At 36.1% G+C, this 23,762-nt stretch overlaps 1 protein-coding gene across 1 annotated transcript; it reads right to left on the bottom strand.

Moving 5' to 3' along the window:
• Positions 1–786: 786 nt before the first annotated feature.
• On the bottom strand, positions 787–22,844 carry LOC149796195 (S-crystallin SL11-like). The gene is made up of 5 exons (XM_089966147.1): positions 22,576–22,844; positions 10,781–10,873; positions 10,241–10,356; positions 8,351–8,461; positions 787–1,845 (listed from the first exon to the last, which is right to left on the bottom strand). The coding sequence occupies exons 1-5, from the start codon at positions 22,706–22,708 to the stop codon at positions 1,678–1,680; spliced, it is 621 nt and encodes a 206-aa protein (XP_089822273.1). The 5' UTR covers positions 22,709–22,844; the 3' UTR covers positions 787–1,677.
• Positions 22,845–23,762: the final 918 nt, after the last annotated feature.

Below are 23,762 nucleotides of genomic sequence, written 5' to 3'. Positions count from 1 at the left end.
CAATTCTAACGCACATATACGTAATAAAATTTAAACAACATATATTACAAACAACGTATATTACTGGTCCATGCTGCGTATGCGGATTTATGTCTGATGTATGTAAATGTTTAATACAGACGATCATGTAACTGTTTAAAATATTCAGTGCGGGATCCAATATTGTTTCATTCAAGATCTAATCCCCAAAATGAAATATCTTATACATTATTTTTCGTGCTTTTGGAGAATGACTTTCTATACGAAAAATACGATACAGCGATATGGATGAAATAATCCATATATAAGTCTATTCGGAATATAAGACGAAGCTAAGATTTTCTGGTCAAAAAGTATCGTCTTATACACAGGCAAATACGGTATTTACTTCATGAACACAATTAACAGAAAATGTTACTAAACAATCCTTTTAATCAGATGTGTGGAAAAACATTTGAACTGGAATGGGTAATTTGTGAGTGAGATTCACATGCATGTTCATTGATGTGTTTATGTAATAAACGTTTACAGGGAGTAATCTAAACGTAGTCGTTTCCATGTTGAAACACTGCAGCCTTAGTAACTTGGCAGAATTTATTAGTTGGTGAGATGTGAACGGTTTTGAATTTTCCTTCATGATAACCAATATTAGACTTAGCCAATGTGAATGTAAATTCTTCTAACGTTTATAGTCAAGGCTGACTCTTAAAGGTATTGTGCATGTTAAGGTTGATGTTTTTATCAATACACATCAGTCTTTTTCTTGTATTCGAGACAGTGTGTTTCTAAAAACAACAATTCAGTTAATGTAGTTCCTTCTTTATTTCCATAAAGCCAAAACAATACAAAATCTGCATTTCTTTGTCTCTTTGTTTAATTTGTATGTAACTTCAAAAATAGGCAAGTATGAAGCAAGCGAGCGAACAACCAAACATGTACTAACAGCACGCATGTATGTATGTATGTGTGTATGCATGCAAGCATGCATGTAAACTGAGCTATGATATAAGTCATACGTCTTTAAAAACTACCACAATATTTTGATATTGCGGATGCCAGCTGTTGTTACCTGAAAAGTTTCACCGATGTGCTGCTATCTGCCTACGAAAACGAGATGAACATACAAATAAACGAATAAAAAATTTGGTTAATATAGTAAAGCATTTTAACAGTTAACGGAGTCAGTGCATATAACCGAGTTTTAACATCAAGCAAATTGTCTGTTTAAAACATTGACCAATATGGTATATTATGTCAATCATAAAACTTTATGCTCGGGTTACTGTATCGATCAATCAAAAATGTCATTCCTTTGGAAACGTCATGTCTGAATGACTAATACTGGAAACTCACGCTCAAGAATTGGATGACTTCCAAAAGACTTGACGTTCTGATAGCAGAGATTGTATTTAAGTACCTTAGAAGATGTTCAGGCAAAATAGATGGATCACCAAGTTTACCAGGATCAAATCTCCACTGTGCCTGCTTGATCTAGCTATGCCAGGGTTTCAAAAGCAACCTTTAAAACCACATACATACACAAATGATGTTAATTACAGAAAGAAACCTATAACAACTACCCTACGTTAGAAAGAGAGCTTATATCCAGAGAAGGGCATTAAGTATATAATTGCTATTTCAATAAAGTCTCAATGATACTGTCAGGAAGCAACTAATTTGTATCAAAAGACGAGCTTCCTAATGATCTGTAACGGGTCTTTTCTCCAGCCAAGCTGCTATTTCCGGCACCGCCTTTACACGTTCGATCAAGGCCTGCAGTTTGGGATTGTTGCCCAACAATTGGCTGCCATGCCATCCCTCTGCTATATCCAGAACATTGAATAAGGCCAAGTCTGCAATTGATAACTAGAAAAAAGAAAAAGAATTCTCAGATATTTATCCTTAATGCGATTTTGGACGGATGTTTCAGAAGCACACAGTGAAAGTTCAATACACCTGTTTAATACTCCATTATGTAGGCACCAGCATGATGGCTCTGACAATGCTATCGGATCTCACTGATCTTAGCCATGACGTTTTGACCCCTAGATCAATATGTTTCATGGACAAGCATGCAATATACCGTAACATTGTTCTTTGACCTTTTGATGCTCAAAAGCAACATACCAGTTTTGTCAAGGAACTTGCCCTATAACTGAATTTATTGTGCAGCAACAATTTCGTCTGAATCTCTAAGACAATGACATTTGACCCCTTTAACCTTCAAATCAATCAACCTCTTTCTGACTTTATTTGCAAGGTATTCATAAACTTTGGTTACAACTAAAGTTATTACATGGTGTAAACGCCCCCTCTCTTTGTAAAGGGTGAGGGTTGACTGGCGGATTGTACCTTCTTTCAAGGTGTCCGCTTTATTCGGTTCTCGTTATCTAGGAGATGATCGCCCTCGGTGTTATTGCCCGGATGAAGTAAACTTATAGGTAGAATAAATAGATATCTGAGCAGATATATAGAACAGAATGACTCGAGTCCCCACACATAGAAAATCAAAATTTAATCTATTACATGAACAATGGAAATAACACAATACATTAGGAAGATACACATCTTTTTGGAATAAATCTTTCATCGAATTTCAAAATACAAATGTATTTATAAAAGTAGCTGATCTGTTTTGTTGATAGAATTAGTTCACCATATGATCGAGTGAACAATCGAAGTCGTTGCCTTGTACAATTGCATAACATGCTTAGCTCATATTCACTCTGATTTCACTGTAGCTGTTATCTGTCTTTTCGCCTTTTTCCTTTCTTTTTCTCTCCCAACCTCTCCACTGTCTCGCCTCCTTTCGGCCCTCAAACCTTGAGTGGGTAGGTGGATATGTAAGCAGGTAGATACACATATACTTGAATACGTCAGTGCGTAGGTACATCTGATGATACTTCTGGGAATACGTCTGAATAGCTTTTTCCCCCTTTGAAAACAAATAGAACAACCTATATTTTCTGTCGATTATCCTACTGGGGATAGATCATTACTCCCCTCTGTTTATCAGATCGTACTATCGGTACTGAAACAGATACGAAAGGCTATTTAATCAATCCAAGCATGGCAGACCAAAACACTCTGATTTCACTGTAGCTGTTATATGTCCTTTCGCCTTTTTCCTTTCTTTTTCTCTCCCAACCTCCCTGCTGTCTCGCCTCCTTTCGGCATTCAAACTTTGAGTTGGTAGGTGGATATGTAAGCATGTAGATACACATATACTTGAATACGTCAGTGCGTAGATACATCTGATGATACTTCTGGGAATACGTCTGAAATTATTTTTTCCCCTTTGAAAACAGAACAAAATATATTTTATGTCGGTTATCCTACTGAGGATAGAACACTATTCCCCCAGATCTTACTATCGGTATTGAAACATATACCAAAGGCTATTTAATCGATCCAAGCATGGCAGACCAAAACAAACATAGTTTCATAAGATCAATGTACTTCCTAATGGATATTTCATCACTTCGCATTAACACACGAGACTTAGAAGTTCCGCTCTCGTCTCAATTACACAAATGAATGAATGAAATTCACGACCTGGCTTAAGTACCTTGTGTTCAGCGAATACACCCATTCAAGTCTTTAGCATACATGACATTACCTAAGACCGGTGAATTCACACGGCGTCTTGTAACTCATATTAACTAAAGTAATACATGAAATTCTTAGAACCTCATTCCTGTAAAAACATGACGACTAATACAAACAAATCGGCAACCTTATATAAAGAAGATTATTGTACGAATTCATATATATATATATATATATATATATATATATATATATATATATATATATATATATATATATATATATATATATAAACTCAACACATTTATACCTATATCAAGAGAAATGATCTACGAATTTAAAGAACTGAATTCATGCACATATCAAATAATTCAAGCAAAATATTATATTGGTATCAACGAATCTCATGAATTTGACACAAATACCTTTTGTGCTTTCAAGCGTTGTTCGTTTATACCGTCGACCTTCCAGACATCCGGTCCCTTGGACAAATGTTTTACGAGATAATTTTTTCCAAACTGATTCTCGGAGTCCCTTGTACCTTAACTCTTGCAGCAAAGCTTATACTAATTAGATTTTTCGATCAGGGACATATTTATAGCAAGGAAATTGCGTGCGGGAAACACACCCCTATTTAGCGTAACCAATCAGGATGAAATATATTTATCGCCTTTTATCTAGGCGCCAAAACTGGGGTCAAGTTGACCTTCCAGGTTTTCGACTAACGGTTTCTGGAAATTTTTCAAGTTTGACAGTTCCACTATGAAATCGAAGTTAGCCGTGTCCCTAATACTCCGTCTCGCGGTTAAGTAAACGAATGCTTAATTAAAAAATATCTACCACTACCGACCAGACATTTTGGAATCACTGCAGTATAGCTATTTAACAAGCCCATGTCCCCATAATCTAATTGTTCTCTGGCCAAACTAATGTGCTTTTCGTAGATCGACAGAAATTTGCCCCATGACACATGGAAACATTTTTGTCTTATTTCTGTGGACTTGGTCTTTAATCTTCTTATTCGAAAATTGATATACCTTTTTTCTTAAACATAACTTACAGATCATCCAGAAAGTTTATTAATACGCAGTCTACAATCGTTTTCTTACCAAAACCATTTTCCATCTTTGAGTCACCATTGAACTGTTGACTCCATACCCAATAGGCGTCTTTAGTACCCAAAATGCAAGTTAACCGCATAGTTAAGCAAAGGTATATGGAAAAGAAATACGGATAATGTGTGAAAATAATTTCTAATCTTTCAATTATAGCAACCTTAACCTTTGTCCTTTTTACTCCAAAACTGATAAGCTTTTACTTAAAAAAACGCACAACTGATTAATGATGATTGATTCAAATCTGAGATGCCGAATTAAAGTTATTGTAAGGACAGTTTTTTCTTTCAAGTAAAATTTACCTTGATCTTGGATATTCAGATCACCGAATCAACATGTTGTTTTTGCTTCAAGTGAAAGCTATGATAAAAGTTATATAAAGATGAATAACCTTGCAGAAACCAGAATGAACGGGAAAAGACACACACACACATATATATATATATATATATATATATATATATATATATATATATATATATATATATATATATATATATATATATATATATATCCAGAAGTATTTTCGGTCAGTCGTACAGCTTATGATACGTTCCTCATTATGAAGGACATATACAAACAGTGTGTAAAAGAAGGCCCTCCTTTAAGCTTTTAAAAGTGTAGACTTGGAAACTGAAGTTAATCTGAGGAAATCAATATTTACTCTTTCATTCACTTGAACCTTTAATATTTTTCAACTGACTACATACTGGACCTCTCTGACATTTTGAGTCAAATCTAAACTAATTTCTTCTTTTGCGTTGCCTCGTTCGCAAACCATCAAAAAAGTTTGCTGAAGACAAATAATGCAAGACTCTTTTTCAGGCTCAAACCATGCATCTTCAATACAGGTCACAGTGACCTTAAAATTTTTACTTTTTGAAACGAAAGGCAACATATGTCTTTCATTTTCTTCGGTACAAGTATTCCACTACGTTTAGTAAATGTAACCATTGTAGTCCTAAAGGAATCCATTTTTCTTCAAAAACCCTGCCTATGTGCATGCAACATACCAAGTTTGGTAAAGTATGTAGCGTGGAACTTCAGTTGTTACTTTTCGGTCACTGTCACCTTGTTCTTATAATGTATGGACATTTTAGGTGATTTTGTTGCCAAGCGTGCAAGTAATGTACGAAAATTAATTACGAAGTGACTTAAGTGTAATTAATTAAACACGTGATTTAGTTGGCAGATTGCTTGGTAGGTTTTTAAATCAGCACTTTTAACACTTTATTGGTTATGTGATGCTGGAGAAGTAGGAGCCTATTCCATTGCCAAATCTCAGGCTGGCCTGACTGCGAACCTTGAATTATGACAATAACCCGATTTATTTATGGCTCCCTATATGAGACTGAGAAATCACCTTACTGTGTGGAAACAATCTGGGTATTTTCAGTCAGTCTGCCCACCTTTGAACACAAATCAGTAGGTGGTTTTCTAGCCTAGAATGCAACATATATACAATGTTTGCCCATGGTAGAAGGCGTTAGACTAAACTTGTGCGCAAACCAAAACAAGTAATGGACGAGAGGAGGTTCACACTTTCGAATGGACGGACACCATCATAATAATAATCATTCCAAAATACCATACATTTGTAAGTTTTTAGAAAAACAGTTGTCGCAGAGAGAGTATAATACTTTGTGCATCGCTTCGTTGGGAATGGATATATGTGATATCCATAACATATTTACAAAGTCCTAATAGTCTTGTGAAGATTAATGATGTATGTTGCAATGTATTTGGTTTCAACTGCTACAACAGCGAACTTTAAACAATAACCGTGATCTGTAGATTTCTGCTGATGTTTGGCAATTATTTAAAAAGAAATGACCCACCCTATAAAAAAACAAGAGTCCTTCGAAGGGACTTGACGCTCTACTGGCTGAAAAGAATTTCCATTAATTCAAGATAAGACCATTTCTTCCTTTGAACTAATGAGTGTTTAAACAATATTTGATATTCATCAGCAATAACAAGATTTTCAAGAAGCTGTTGTGGGGGACATATTCGACGTAAGATTTGCATCATTTTCATTTAGACCCCACAATACATCATGAGAAGACTTTGGATGGAAACCCCGTGTTGATATGACGTTCCGCTTTGGAGGAGAAACAATAGCAAGATTTTCCAGATGGATGCCATGGTGGCTATATTCGATATCAGGCATCATTTATATGTATACCCAACCAGACAAAACAAAAAGTCTTTTGGTGATAGCACAATGTCAATATGACCAGCAATCTAGGAGAAGTAGTGATAAGATTTTCAAGATGGCCATTGTGGCAATCATTATAGACGTCCGATTCGGCACCATTTTTATATACGAACAACTAGACATAATAAAAAGTATTTCAGTGAACATTTCATGCTGATAAGACCATTATTCAGGAGAAATAGTGATGACAAGATGACGACTGTGGAAGGCACACTGAATGTCATGTTATTAGGATTAATTAGACACCGTCTTCTTGCGAAAACCCCATGGTAATATTACATTTCGTTTTGAAGAAGTAGCAATAATAAAATATTCAAAATGGCCACAGTGGCAGCCATATTTGATTATCAGATGGACGCGATTTCATTTATGACCAACTAGACATTAAATAAAGTTGATGTGATCTATTCAGAAGGCCACGCTTTCATTGAGGACTAACTAAACACCATAAGAAGCCATCTGGTGAACATCCCAAGTCAATATCATTGCCTGAATCAAGATTAGTGATAACAAGATTTTCTGGATAGCCACTGTGGTAGCTATGTTAGAGGTCCAATCAGCACCATTTTATTTAGGAACAACTATACCATGGCATGAAAATATGTGTAAAGTTTCATGACAATCTTTTCAAGTAATTTAGCAGGAGTAGCGGTGGGAAACATGTGCTAACGGACGGACGACGGACGACAGACCACCCATAATCTCTTGGTCGATGACCAGTGGAACTAAAAATAAAGAACACAAGGGTTCATTTGGATTGAACCAACCTTATTGTTGAGACAACGAAAACTCAAAGAATGTTTCAATGCTTAAAAGAAACACGGCTTAACAATAACAAATATTTAAATGGGGAATATTTTTAAAACTGATATTCGTCTAATTACCACCATTCTCTTGTATGTGCCCCTAAAAAAAATGTCAGCAATTATACAGGATTTTCCTTTTCTTTACTTTCTTCTGAAGAAATCTCATAAAAAGGAAAATAATGCCATTTGGCTAATTGGCGAAGTAGTCATACTTCTACAATTTGAAAAAGTTGTCAGATAAATCAATATTGCCATCACTCTATGGTTGTTTTTTTTGTTAAAAGGTAAAGTCCATCTACAAAAACATATACCTTGCTCTGCCGTTGCATGATATGCTGTCAGATCAGGGTCTATACTGTTTGTTCTACAGATTGGCCTGAACAAACTGTATAGACTGTGATCTGCCAGCGCATTATGCAACGGCAGATCTTGGTCTGTGCAGTTTGCAGTTGGGCTCTTCCTATAGGTAACCACTATATGGGAGAATAACGCCAGGTCAATTGCAGTAAAAAATATTTTTTCCAATACACACACACACAGTAAAAAATATTTTTTTCCAATACACACACAAACACACACACACACAGAGTTTAAATTCACAGAAAACCGAAATTAATTTTAAATATTTCAGAATATCTAAAGACAAGCCGTAACATTATTTGTTAGAAACAGTGCTAAAATACCTTGTCACCGACGAGGAAGCCGCTTTTCTCTCCATTCTCACCCAGCCTCATTTCAAAAAAGCTTAGAAATTTAGGGAAAACCACTTCCCAAAGATTCTTCGAAATCTCGGCCTAAGAAAACGAAAGAAATTCTTCATAACTGGTATTGATTTGCACATCTCACAACTCCTACCTCATCCTCCACATTTTTCTATATACGGTACTTAAATTTCGTTGCAAACTGCAGGACATGAAAATGCCATTGGAAAATTTGAATGTATCAGCATTTTTTTACTGCATGCTTTCCTGAATTGCAAAATACAAAGTATGACAGAATAGATATCGCATGCTCAAAATTGTTTTAATCTCACAACAATTGTAAATTGTAATAATAATGTAAATGTTCCCTGAACGCTTTCACAGAACGTACAAGAATTGTATTATTTGGGTCACATGCGATGAAGTCTAAAAAGTCCTATGGTAATCATGCTGTAAGTCCGTCTGTCCATCCGACCAAGCTGTATGTCCATCGCCGGTATGACAACAATTTGGTTTCTAAGAGACTAAGTTACAAGGGAAAAGTTGGTCCGCAGCTTAATATACGGAATTTCCGTATTCATTTCTTTGGTTTCCTCGGCATAGGTTTATAAAGGATTGTTGTATTTCAACCAAATCTGTCATGTGGTTCTATTATAATAGCACAAATTTATACGATTTCCAGGTTCCACTTCATCAGTTATAAATTGTTGCCCTCATTCCCCTTGTTTCGCATCTATGTTTCCGCATAATAATCTCGAGGACTGCTGGATTTTAACCGAATGTAGCAATCAAATTTGACATCTTGACGGAGTTCAACGTCCGGTGTTTGCGTCATCAATCATAGGCCGTATGGCCTCTTGATTGCCCGCCCTAGACATTAAATTTAATGTTAACCTTTTCTTTAATGAGTTAGCCCCCGATTCTCCGACTGTCTGCCCTCCCTACTTTGTTCCCGTAGAGACTCTGAATTAGTTCATGGAGTCTCACCTATTAATTTGCAGGAGTTGAGGCCCACATTACCCTTCCTCCTAACGATGGTTTCCACGGCATAACTTTAATAATAATTCCTTGAATTCGTTGCCATGCTGCTAGATAGACCTTAAATGAGTTTGATTTCCAACGCTCAATATCATCCATTACAGGAGTCATGGCCCCTGTTTGCCCGTTTTCTAAAATTGTCTCGACAGTACAGTTTTGCCAAGGATTGTTGGTTTTCAACCAAATTTTGTATACAGCTATATCTTAACAAGTCCTCAGAAGAGTTTATCCTGCCTTCTTCATCGTGACTTAGAGCAGCTATGTTACTTAATTTTCTATCCTCCTACGGCTTGGACTTCACAGCGTAATTTTGCTTAGGATTCTTAGACTTTTAACAACTGTTTGGTGTCTAAATTTATGATACTGTGATACCGGGTGAATTTAATTCTCAGTCGTCCAGTTTTCATAAGATTAATTGGAAGGATAAAATACATATATACATAATTAGTTCGGTCGAAGAATTTTTTTTTCTTCTTCAAAATGAATAGTAGAAATTATTCAGTTTCAAGTGAAGTTTTTAAGTCACTAAACTCGTCCACGATTTTGATTGTTGTTATATTACGTGATAATTTTTTAAGCTATTTCTAATTATCGGTGGATATATTCCAGCTAATTTCCACTAAGTTCACCAATTTATTATGCTAGCGAGCAAACAGCAGAAAGCAGAGCCCATTGTGATGCAACCCATCGCGAAAATTAAAATATAGTTTCTTTTGCAATGGATATCATAAGGGATTTCCACTTGTTTTGTGCCAAATCGAATTTTTATTTTCAGGTAACATATTTAGAGGACAGGTATGCAATATGTACAAGGACTATGAATGGGACACTCGCCTTCTTTTCCTCGTCCTTTTCGTAATAGGGTTTGGCTATTTCTCTGATTGCATCGACAACAGCTTCGTAAAGTTCATCGATTCTGAACGCTTCTGTGACGCTGACCCCATAGAGACCTTGTAGGGAGAACAGTGTATATCATTATCAAATGTTATGCGCTTAAATCAATAATAATTATTTACCATATTTAAAATAAACCCTAGGTAATCAAACCCAAGCTAATCATATCCAAGCCGCCCCCAACTACACTTGTTCTCTCCAGTTAAAACGATGGAAGAACGTACTTAAGTTGGTAATAATTATTAGGTTTTTATATCTCGTGCTGTAAGTGCATCGTTTTCAATTACATCCAAGCCAGACAGATAAAGATCTCCGCATACAAATCGTCCTTCAATGAAATTGTACAAATGGCAAATAAAATCATTAACTTCTCAGTGAAATGAAGCTACACGTAAGACGTTTCATTCATTAACTATTGAAAAGATCGCGAAAATAAACATGGCTACCGTTTGATGGAGACGAAAATCTGGTAGCACCTACCATATTCTCTGGCAATCATCCTTGAAATAGCAGCGCTCTGGCAGAACTTCTTACCATCTATTTCAAGAACCGGCATTATTTGAAGGGGCATATCTGAAATTAGTGTTTAAAAAAGTATCATGTGCGTATTTCTTCACTTGGACAATCCCCCCTAGTGAGCTTATGAATAATAAGATAAAATAGTATTTATTTTCCTCTCTCTCTCTCTCTCTCTCTCTCTCTCTCTCTCTCTATATATATATATATATATATATATATATATATATATATATATATATATATATATATATATATATATATATATATATATATATTGATTAGACCGCTCCGGTGGACTAAATGGTAACAGGTTCGAACCCCGGCCGAGTCCTACCAATGACTTGTTAAAAAAAAGGTACTGACAGCTGCCTCGCTTGGCGCTCAGCATTAAGAGGTTACTATTATGACTGGTTGTCCTGGTGTCAGGAGAATGTGACTGGGTGGGACATCATGCTACATGTCTACGGTATGATGCCCCAGTGCTAGACACCACTTTAAACTGCCTCGCTGCAGATATCGTAGCGATATGACTGAAAAGTTGTTAAAGTTACGTTAAAAATCGAAATACACATATCTAATGGGGGGTGGGGTCTGTAGACAGAAAAGTGCCCTGCTGTTTGCGTTGGTTGCTTACAAAACAGTCATGTTTGGCAGTGTCTCAAATCTTAATAATACTTTTAGGAACAAAACACCTCTCGCTCAGTGTACAGTTAGACTTGACTATGTGGCACATTAAAACAAGCAATTTGTCATGCATATTTAAAGTCAAACATTTCTTGCACGACCTAAACATCAGCCTTGATTCATATTACTTAATTCATAAGTAAAACAAATAGTTACGATTTCGTGTCATATATAATACAATTAGTCAATATATAAGATTTTAATAAAACCAATATTGGGACCAATCATAAATTTTAAGAAGCTCTTTAGAAGAATCCAGTGCTAATATAATCATTCATTCAGACGGAGTAATGAAAATATTTTCAGGATGGCCGCTATTCTGGCTATTTTGGACAGAAGATCGAATCCATTTTCATTTTGGCCCAACCAGACATGACAAGAAATATTTCTGTAAAAGTCCCATGTTCATGTGACCACCCATTTAGAAAGTGTAGCGATAATATTTTCAAGACGGCCACGGTGAGTGCCATGTTGGGCATCAGATCGGCACCATTTGCATTCATAAGCAGCTAGACATCATAAAAATGTCTTTTAGTTAAATCTCATGTTTATATCACTGCCTATACAGAAGAATTAGCGATAATAAGATTTCCAAGGTGGCCACAGTAGCGGCCATAGTAGCCAATAGATAAGATCATTTTCATTTAAGTCTAACCAGATATAATAAAAGGTGTTGTAGCGAAAACCCCATGTCATGACTTTCCGTTTGGAAGAAGTAGCAATAACAGAGTTTCCATTATGGATGCCGTGTTGGCCATTTTGGCCGTACAAAGAAATGCATCATTTTCATTTAGGACCAATTAGACATCATAAGAAGTCTGTTAGTGAAAACTCCATACTGAAATAATCATCTGTAAAGAAAGAATAGCGATAACATGATCTTAAAAATGGACGCTGTGGCAGCCATGCTGGATATCAGATTTGCACTATTTTCCTTTAGGACCAGCTGGACGTCTTGAAAAGTCTTCCAATCACGGCCCATGTCAATATTACTTTCCGTTCAGAAGGAGTATTGATAATAAGGTTTTCAAGATGGCTCCTGTAGAAAAAGTTGCGATAACAAACTTCTGCTAATGGGCGGACGGACGAGGGGCAATAAACCATCCCATACTCTCTTCTGGTTTATGACCCGTAGGCCTAATAATATACAAGAACAAACTAATTTTTCATTATTGAAGATTAGTATGTGTTGAGCTTTGATTGGCGGAGATTGTAATTGATTTTGCCTCACTTAAGACATTGTGTACACTGAAGTGATCGGGTATAGTAAAGGAATTGAACATTTATTTTTTAAAAACTGTCCTAGATTATCTTAGGATAGAACATGAATAAACTTGACATATCCCCAGCTCATCTGCATAGACTGTGAAAAGGAGATTGTGTGAATTACGGTTTTTAACTCCGACCCTGATTTATTAAAATAATGTCTGGAGGTAAAATAAACGTATAACCCCGCCTTATAATGTCAGACCAACTTCTCTCATTTATTCATCGTAATATTTCCATGGTTATCAAATATTGTCAAAAAACGCATTAAAATGCAAAAAATCTGCTATCCATTACTTGTAATTACTTTTTATGGAAATTTTAATTCCAAATTCATCACAGAAAAATGTACAAGCATATTCAGTAAGATCCCAAAAGTATTACCGACTTAATCAAAAATATTTTTTTAAAAACCTGCTTCTTATATGCAACAGAAAGGAATGTATGTACTTTCAGTCCTATCCTAATGTAAAACTGATTTGATTAAATGTTTCATAATATAATATACTGAATTATATGTGTCAGCAACATTGGCGATGAAAGTGGTATGCAGTGGCGATATCACCTCTCGAACACCTTCCATTTCCAAGTTTGGAAATAAACCTTACACATGATATATTCCCATATTTACGCTTAATTCCTTTTTCTTCTTTTCTCAATGTTTCCCATTCCTTATCCCTCCACATTATGAACTTATCTTAAAATATGACAACACTGGTATATTTAAGTAATCAAGGAGGTACCTAAAACCAAACTCTAATCAAACCCAAGAGGTTTCAAATGTTAACTGAGTTTAACGTTTTTCGCATGAAGTGCATTCTATCATTGACGTTTATTAAGTAAATTAATCTTGCAAACGTAATAACAAGGAAGAAGAAAATTTAAGTTGCTTCTGCTTTTAAACTGAAAAAAGACTTAACATAAAATGTATTCAGAACTACACCAACATGAAAATGAATAAGCATATGAGTTTCTGCAAGGCACTTTCAGTTCATCATACTAAAAACACATGCTGAGTGGCTTGGTGCACATAAAATTAGGCCATTAAACTAATAGTGCTGGAATGTTATCAAGCGTCTGGAGTTTACCGTTCTTAGTTTTTACAATTTCTGAAAGATTCCCAGTCTAAACAAAGTAACCGAATGATAGCTAATCTGGATTAAATCGAGTTTCCTAATCGATTATTTGCCTTTTATTTAAAAAAACAAAAACATTATGTGCTAATCAAAATTTGTGGTACAGTCCCTGCACTCTTTCAGTATGAAGGTATTGTGTCAAAGTGGAATGTTACTGTAAACAAATAGAGTAAATGCAGTACTTTGTAACTGTTCAGTTTCAGAGCTTTCGAAATAACATAAGGTGCGACCAGTGTAAGCTACAGCTGTGTAGTCCAGTCAATTTGCGACAGATACGATAATACTCGTACAGCGTGTGATACTAATATGCAAGCTGTTAAAACGTTCATTTGGCCGCATAACGTTACTGTTCACCACAAGTGCACCAATGAAGAACAACACTATAAGCTAGTAATTTCATCAAAATTAGGCAAAATAGTGGATATAAACGTTATAGGCTATTGTAAAAACTGTCAAGGTGTCACATCTCATGCATAAGAGCTCCAACAAAAACAAATACGCAAGCAGTCACATGGCTCATCCATTACGGCATTCTATTTCGTATGTTATATACTGTGTAGTTTCGATAGCTCAATTCACTAACGGTTGTTCAAATATTCCCATATGTAGCAATATGCTGTCAGCATGTTTTAGACTGTTAATGGCTCCTCTGCTTAAAAGAATATCATTTCTTTCACAAAAGGCGGTTGATTATTCGTCAAGATAGAATATTTTCATCAAGGAATAGTGATTTCGTGAACGAAATTAAAGAGAACAACGAATCAACGAATAACCAATGAATAATAACCGAAGCCATCGATAAATCAGAACTGAATTTCTACAGATAACGAGATCCAAAATAGAATAACGAATAAAAAAAGGATATCATAATTTCCCTCATTAGGCTCGGCTGTGTCTGTAGCTGGACTACGAGAGATTATGTATGATTTGGGAATTCAGTGAATGTGGACATAATCACATACCTGAGTCACATGACAACGCTTATGAAGAAACCCAAGATAACCGTTACTAACAAGCAGAAATAGTATTTGGTACTGTAAGTAATGATTATAATTTCTTAATATTTTATACAAAACGTATGGGCCCAAAGTCCAAAAGCCACGCCCTTTAGAAGGCTCTATGAGAAATAAAATCACAAGATTGGTAAAATCTGGATGATAACGATCCAGTTCTTTCAGGTATTTTCAATTTGTAAACCTTCAATGCACAGTTCCATTCAAACACTACTGTATTAATTTCCATTCCAAAAAGTGAATGGCTTGACCAATGTCATTCCATCGCGATAAATTTGGAACTCAAATTACATCTAGGTAGTCTTGACAAGATTTTCCCAAACGCATGCTGGACGAATCAGTGAATTTTACATTAACCAACCAGTCTGCAAATTGGTCACTTAGTTAAATATCTAAAGCTAACCAAAAATCGACGAAACGAGCTCACTCCTACAAGCACAACCTGATTCAGTTGCTTGATGTAGAAGCGCGAGATGTTCCGTTTAATCCACAAATGCCCAAGTAACCTAGTCTACAATGTTGCAGGATTAACATAAACTACGTCATTCACACGGATAGGAATATATATGACAGTGTTTACATTCAGATGCAGACGATGCGTTTGAAAATGTGATACTATCTGGAAGAAATTTGCATATGCAAATTTTATCAATATTGTGTCGTTAATTAGTCAGCTGCATATAGTGATACAAATGACAGAGGTTCGTATCGTTACAGACAACTTACCTATCAGTAATACATGTACAATAAAAACTAGTTTTTAATAGCAAATACATGACTGATAGGTACATTGTAAGCAACTAGTTTTTTTTATAGTACATGTATATAGGTAAACTGTACGCCCCTGTGGTACAAGTCGCTGAGGGTCCCAAAGAACACTTTAAAAGAAAATGTTGATGAATTTGCTCCGTCGATTAATCAGTAAATAATTCTCATAAACCTGCATCTTGTAATTTTCTAGCCTCAAAAATCATAATCGCGAAATTGTTTTTTTTTTTTAATAAGAATTCGAACACAGAAATGTTAATGACCATTTTCATTGGATATGTATTTATTATATTAAGTTATTAAGTATATGTTTATGTTGGATTATGACATCATGTGATAAAATGGAAGCCCCATCCACTTGGGTCTGAAGCTGAATTCAGTCATGCAGGATGATCTTACCTTGTGTTAAATGGCACGTTGTTATCACACACTGCCTGATTATTATTGACCGGACTAGTAAGAATACAGCCAACATGGCGAATACTGGTTGTTATCACGCACTGCCTGATGATTATTGACCGGACTAGTAAGAATACAGCCAACATGGCGAATACTGGTTGCTATCACACACTGTCTGATTATTATTGACCGGACTAGTAAGAATACAGCCAACATGGCGAATACTGGTTGTTATCACGCACTGTCTGATTATTATTGACCGGACTAGTAAGAATACAGCCAACATGGCGAATACTGGTTGTTATCACGCACTGCCTGATGATTATTGACCGGACTAGTAAGAATACAGCCAACATGGCGAATACTGGTTGCTATCACACACTGTCTGATTATTACTGACCGGACTAGTAAGAATACAGCCAACATGGCGAATACTGGTTGCTATCACACACTGTCTGATTATTATTGACCGGACTAGTAAGAATACAGCCAACATGGCGAATACTGGTTGTTATCACGCACTGCCTGATGATTATTAACTGTACTAGTATGGATAATACCAACATGGCCAATACTGGTTGTTATGACACGTTGATTATTATTGACTGGAATAGTAGGGATAATACCACCATGGCTAATATTTGAGCCTAGTCAGTATTTTCACCGACATGCACACACCGAAACTGTACTAGACCTTTGTGTATTTCACCGTTGCTAACACGAAACCCAACCAACTTCAGAAACGATGTGGTTAGTATGAAAAATGCTAAATGTCAGAAACTACCTACATGAGATAGTATGTATTTTATATTTACTATTTATTTTATATCCATTATTGTTAAATGACACATAAGAAGTTTACTTTGAAAGAAGTAAATATTAATATATAAACATAAATGACCTCTCACGAATACTTTGAGTGTGTATGTGTGACGTGGAATTTTAACGTAGCTTTAACAATTTTTCAGTCATATCGCTACGATGTCTGCAGTATGGCAGTCTATAGTGATGTCTAGCACTGGGGCATCATACCGCAGACACGTAGCATGATATCTGGAGCGGCTGCATAAAAAGTAATTATCAATGTTCTAATCTAACATACTGTGATTTCTTTATACATGTATGTTCCTAACAACTATCTCATTACTTTATAGATAAAAGCATTTTCTTTAATTTTTTCAAAGTATTCGTACACCGCTCCTGTGGATTAGTGGTTAGAGCGTCTGCCTCGAAATCGAGAGGTCGCGGGTTCGAGCCCCCGGCTGAGTCATACCAAAGAATTATAAAAATGGTACAAACAGCAGCCTCGCTAGGCATTCGGGATTACGAGGCTAGTGCTAGAACTTGTCGGCCTGGTGACAGGATAATGTGACTGATAGAGATATGCTACATGTCTGCGACATGATGCCCCAGTCCTAGACATCACTATAAACTGCAGCAGCAGAGAGGATGAACAGATCTTTGCTGGAACGTCAGTTTTGAAAAATAAAAGCTTCCTACGAACATGAAAATAAAAGGTCAATAACGCCAAACCAAAGCCTCTAACTTACCGAGAGTTTCTCTAAATGGGTTAGCTTATTTTGTTACTTTGTTTTTGTCGTTTGTATTGTTTTTTTTTTGTTTTTTTTTTGTTAAAGCATCCGCGTCCCGTTTACCGCTGGACGTCTTATTGAGGTCGCACCGTTTCTGCTGTCCTAATTAGATCAGTCTTTCATCCGAAGATTTTAGCAAGTCCTGCACGATATCGTGATCGAGGATCGTGTAAAATTATTGTTATAAATCCGTGTGGAGTAGATTGCGCTCGTCCAAAGAAGTTTTTAAATTTAATGATATCCATATCACCACTACACCAAGTCTGATGAATATTTCTTAGTTTATGTGTATCGACTCCGTTAAACACAACTAAAATATTACAATTATCTACGATCATTTTTGGTATTTGTATTTTTATGTCTGCCTGGAGAAAATATTCTTGCTGGATTCGATTGTTTGGCCAGCGTTACGTCGTCATATACTACTAAATTATTAATAAATCCATCAAGGTCGTCTACAGTGCTTCATCAATATCAGTTATAAAATTAATAACATCATCGCTGTCTTTATTTAACACTTTTGCGTTTTCATTAAAATCTTTAAGTATATTGTAACACCGCTGATGATCAACGGATGGTGCTACTAAATACAACTTATCCCACTTGAGTCATCTCATTATTAGGTTCAGTAACAAATGTGTTTTACCCGATCCGGACGGACCTATTATTATCATTCTAATGGAATTCGGTAATGCTGAAATATGTTTTACTGGCTTTGTTTTATTGTCGCTGATAAATCAATGACATCCATGTTATACAAGTATAATACATAATATGGATTTATATTGCGTTCCATGCAGTGCAGTGCATCCACCCCCACAAGTGGATTGACAACAATGATAACCAAAAAAAAAAAAAAGCGTGCACTTACAGGTATATGTGTAAAATGTGCTGAAAAAACATTAATTTATCTCCCTGACACAGCCAGGAGACAAAGTGTCTGATGGTGATATCACTACTTCACTGGGAAAATTACCAGGCGCTCCATGGGCTAAATACCCAGAGGGAAAACACCTTCCTGGATATAATTAGTGTGGTCCTGGTACTCGACTTGCCGACTTGTTGAACAAGATCAACCAAGACCTGGAGAGTATCCCAAACATGCTACTGATCAAGCATGTCACGTTCATTATGTAGCTTATAAAAGTAAAGATTTAGGACATAATGCAGACGTAAATTTAATTCCTCCATTAAATTCTATATTTAAAAAATTCCTTCAGAGAATCATTAGCTAATTGGTTGGTAAGATCTGCGATGAAAGGTAAATTATTATTCGGAGCCAGTAATTAATCAACCGATTATTATAAAATAAAGGAATCGATTTAGTATAGCCCAAGATAATATTGGAAAGGTAGAGCAGTTATTAGTAAACTCGCTGATGCAGCAAATGTTACACGTTATTTTGCTGCAAATTGATTAGGACGACAGGCAATATGGCAAATTTACCTACCACAACCTAAACAAATTCAGTATGCACATTTTGATGTCAGCACTCCTAATGAAGTTCATCAAGCAGATATTTTATTTTTACCACATGATACTATTCAAATTGGAAGACGTCAATTAACATACAAATACGCATCAACTGTCGTTGACGTTGCAAGTTGATATAAGGAAGCAGAACCGTTATCAACTAAAACACCAACTGAAGTTTCTTCTGCTTTTGAACGAATTTATCAACAAGGACCCTTAAGATGACTACAACTATTACAAGCTGATCCTGGCAAGGAATTTCTTGGTACAGTATCATCGTTGATGAAGCAACATAATGTCAAAATCAGACGAGGTCATACCACAATTCATCGTGATCAGGCAATTGTTGAACGATTTAATCGAACACTTGCTGAGCGATTATTTAGATATCAATATGCAAAGGAAATAATTCAGAAAGATATAAGATCCCACGAATGGGTAGCAAGATTACCAAGTGTGATACCTACGTTAAATAATGAAGCACTGAAGATCTTAAATCAGTAAACTGCGGTGACTCCCCATCCATATAACTCACAATTGTACCTAATTTAATTCCGTCTGATAGATTAACATCTCTTCGACTTATAAATGTATTTTTATTCGTTGCATCAGCAATTATAAAATCTAGTTCAGCATCATCTATAATCAAGCTTGTACAATGTCATTTATGATCATATGATCCTTCTTGGGTGAATTTATCGATTATTTTTCTGCCAAGATCTTTTGTGATTTTATTATCAAAATCAGTTATATCAGGATTTTCATCATCGGAATATTTCTTTTGTTGTGGTAACCAAACTTGTTTTTGCGAACGATACGATATAATTGCTTCACTTACTATTATTAATAATAGTATTTTTACGTCGAGCATATTCCGTAATAAAACTATTTTTCTGAAAAATGTTTGCCAGACATAACAAATAGGATGAAGGGAAGAAAGGCAGCTGTGTGTGCAATGTGGCGGTACAAACTACAGAGAGCTGAAAAGATATTATGATTAAAAAAAACAACGACAATAATGATAAAGTCATAAGAAAAGTGAAAAAATTATCTAGGTAGATTTTAAAAATAATAATTTAGACAAATCATTAATGAAACGAATGACAGTATTATACAAATGGAGCGAAAAAAATTGTGAGACATCCTATCATAACGAATTATGAAGCATCTCGTGATGGCAGCATCAGACACTGTCGACTAAAAAAACAAGTCGGTCATGTCATTAATTCTGGTTATTTCATATTCAGTATCAGTAAGAATTTAGTCTCACCTCTAATTTATTCGCGAATACGTGTCTATTCAGAACTTCTCGCGGCGGCACAAAACAGTCTCAATATAAATACCAAGTTCTACTTGATGGATATTAAGGATAAAAGTTTCGCATGGCTGAGTTCGACACCATGTTGGCTGAAATGGTAAACCATCGACGTTTCCGAGCACATATACGGAACCAGGGCTTTAGCAATCCAATATGAGTAGCTGATTTACAGTCAAGTAGATGTTCTCAGTCTATATCAATCTATCCTGTAGGGTGGCTCCTCATGGGAACTTGACTTGTTGTTGTTGTTGTAGGGTTTAACGCCATTTTTCAGCACAAGATAGGCTATACATGGCGGCCAGTATTAATGGTGGAGGAAGAACCCGGAAAAACCCCAGAAAGAACCACCGACCCACGAGAAGCTACTGGCAAGCTTTCTCACATAACCACATTAGCCGAATCCGAGTCTCGAACCCACGCAGACAGAGGTGAGATGACAGTGATCCGTAACGGTGAGCGCTTTAGACCACTCGGCCACTCGGGACCCCAACTTGACTTGTAAGGTTTACGCGTGTTCATAAATCCTATGTTTCGGGATGTAGTGAATGGTCTCAAAGCACGAGTACTATGATAACAGCGATTTGTTCGATTACTGATTTGTGACAAAGCCGTTTATGCAAGATGGCTTTCCTCTCGCATCACCATCTAATGGGGCGCCTCGATGTAACATAGCTTGGCGGGGGGGGGGGGGTCGCGCGGTTACAATCGCGGGATCGCAGCACCCGTAAGGAAAAAGCCATGGGTATAGGATTTCACCCAGATCAGTAACTGGTATCTAAATCTGCCATTATCATACTACTTATCGTTAGCTCATGTTTGTTCCGAATCGTCAAAATGTTAAATCTGTATCTTTTAACAATATTGATATTTTTCCCAAAGATATAATGTCCTAACAAAACTCCCAAACCTTTTCGTTCTGGAGAGGATTGAATACTATACTAATTTATAACCGTTTGAACCAGACAAGATACTGCACTAGTATACAAAGCTCTGATAATGTGTCTATACTCGTACGTGTAATCGAACTTAACAGATAATCTATGAACTAAATAATTTAATCTCGTTGTGAAGACCATATAGGCCGGGCCACAAGAAGCCTTAGAAACACTTATCGGTTTTTAGTTTGTATATGTGTCTTTTGTGCACTAGTGACCTTTAAATACAAGTTGATGGTGAAAATTGCTGTGGTGGAGGTCGAGAAAGGATATATTTTGTTTTTATTTTGTGGCTACGTAATATTTTTTAATTACTTGTATTTTACTGTAGATGACCCTGGTGATCTATCATATTTTATAATAATTTCAGAACTTCAAAAACTACATAAATTTATTCAGTTGGAAACCAGTGGATGATATGAAAAATGTGCTTTCAAGAATGTCATGAAAAATGTTGATGATTGCTGCTAGCATTTAGTAGACATCCTACTCACAGTAAACACATAAATGAAATGCACAACAGCAACAAAAATGGATGAAAATGTAAACATTTAATTACAAGGTATGGCATAATTTGAAATGTGGATTCGCTTTTCGTAAAGCACCCCAAAAATATTTTGTAATATCGAACACAAAAGCAACGTTTCCCTTACTACAGTATGTGATCCTTAAAGTTTTGATTGGTTACAGCCTGTGAAGCATGTTGACGGTATCAGAAATGATCCGAGATCAATCGCGTAACTCTCGGGCTCTCCTTGTAAAATAGCCTCATGATGGAAGATCTCTGAACCATTGAAGTTATTGTTTCAACCATTCCAATTTTTAGTGTAATTTGTTAGCTATGCGCCTAAAATTCCGATTTCTTTGCTGATGAGTGTACTTAAGAGAAAACTAGATAATGAACGTATATATATATATATATATATATATATATATATATATATATATATATATATATATATATATATATATATCAGTACTGACGTAACAATATAACATGTTACAAAAGAAAAACTCTCTCTCTCTCTCTCTCTCTCTCAAGCATCATCAGCCATTCATGTACTTGTGTTGCGAAATTAGGTACGCGTAACCAGCCTCGCAGAGAGGTAAATAAAACTTGCATGAATTTACGAATTATTAGGAAACGTACAGAATTGACTCATTTAACGTACCTGCCTTGTGAGTCTGCCACTCTTCATCCGTATATCTGATATCTTCATAGTCCACCCCTGCAACAGCAAATGCAAGTCGAATAACTTCACCCAGCCCGCGGTTGTTAAAATAATACAATTTGTAAGACGGCATCGCTAAAACTGAATGACGCTAGCCTTCGGTTCTTGCAACAAGGACGATGTGTGAAAACTGGGTCATAATGTTGTGTATTAGTTCCGCTGCACTAGCAGACGAAATCCAAAACGGGTCTATTCTAGATGTTGCCGGTATTATCTGACTAAAAATCAACGGTGACATTGGGTGTAAAGTGCTTCAGTCTACAGCGCATAATCAGGTCTGCATAGCTTGTAGTCGACCTTGAGATATGCTAGCCAGGGCCGGATTAAGGAGGGGGTGGGGTGGGGGAGCAAGTTCACCCGCTCCCCGCCCCCCCCCCCCCAGTTTGCCATTATTAAAATAATGTGTGTTTAATTAAACCGTATATAGGTCTAAACCGTCTAATACATAGGACCATACAGCTATATTAATTATACACAACTAAAGGACAATTTAAGGACTCTTTTCAGTGTATATTAACATTTCCATACGGCCCCCTACCCTTTCTTACGAGCCCAAAGCCTGTCTTGATGCTAACCATGGGTTAAAATAACGGAGCCTTCATGTTGCACCAATAAACAATGAAGATGCATATCTTAAAATAAAAACGGGGACTTGATGGTTTCGCTTGGAAGAAAAGTGTTACCAAAGCATAATCCGCACAAAACGGACTTGTCCCATTGATTCCTTTTTATAAGCATTTTCCCTTTGTTATTTCCCCAAAATGCAATTTGCGTGAATGTTGCTATCGCTGTTTGACGTTTTATATTGAATGGGCTTGGGAACAGATTAAATAATAACGATTTATGTTGAATGGGCTTGGGAACAGATTAAATAATAACGATTTATGTTGGATGGGCTTGGGAACAGATTAAATAATGACGTTTTATGTTGGATGGGCTTGGGAACAGATTAAATAATGACGTTTTATGCTGAATGGGCTTGGGAACAGATTAAATAATAACGTTTTATGTTGGATGGGCTTGAGAACAGATTAAATAATAACGTTTTATGTTGAATGGGCTTGGGAACAGATTAAATAATGACGTTTTATGCTGAATGGGCTTGGGAACAGATTAAATAATGACGT

Source organism: Sinohyriopsis cumingii, chromosome 7 (assembly GCF_028554795.1).
Source record: "Sinohyriopsis cumingii isolate HCF-2022 chromosome 7, ASM2855479v2, whole genome shotgun sequence".
In the NCBI taxonomy this organism is placed as follows: Eukaryota; Metazoa; Mollusca; class Bivalvia; order Unionida; family Unionidae; genus Sinohyriopsis; species Sinohyriopsis cumingii.
This window is presented reverse-complemented; position numbering and strand designations above follow the sequence as displayed.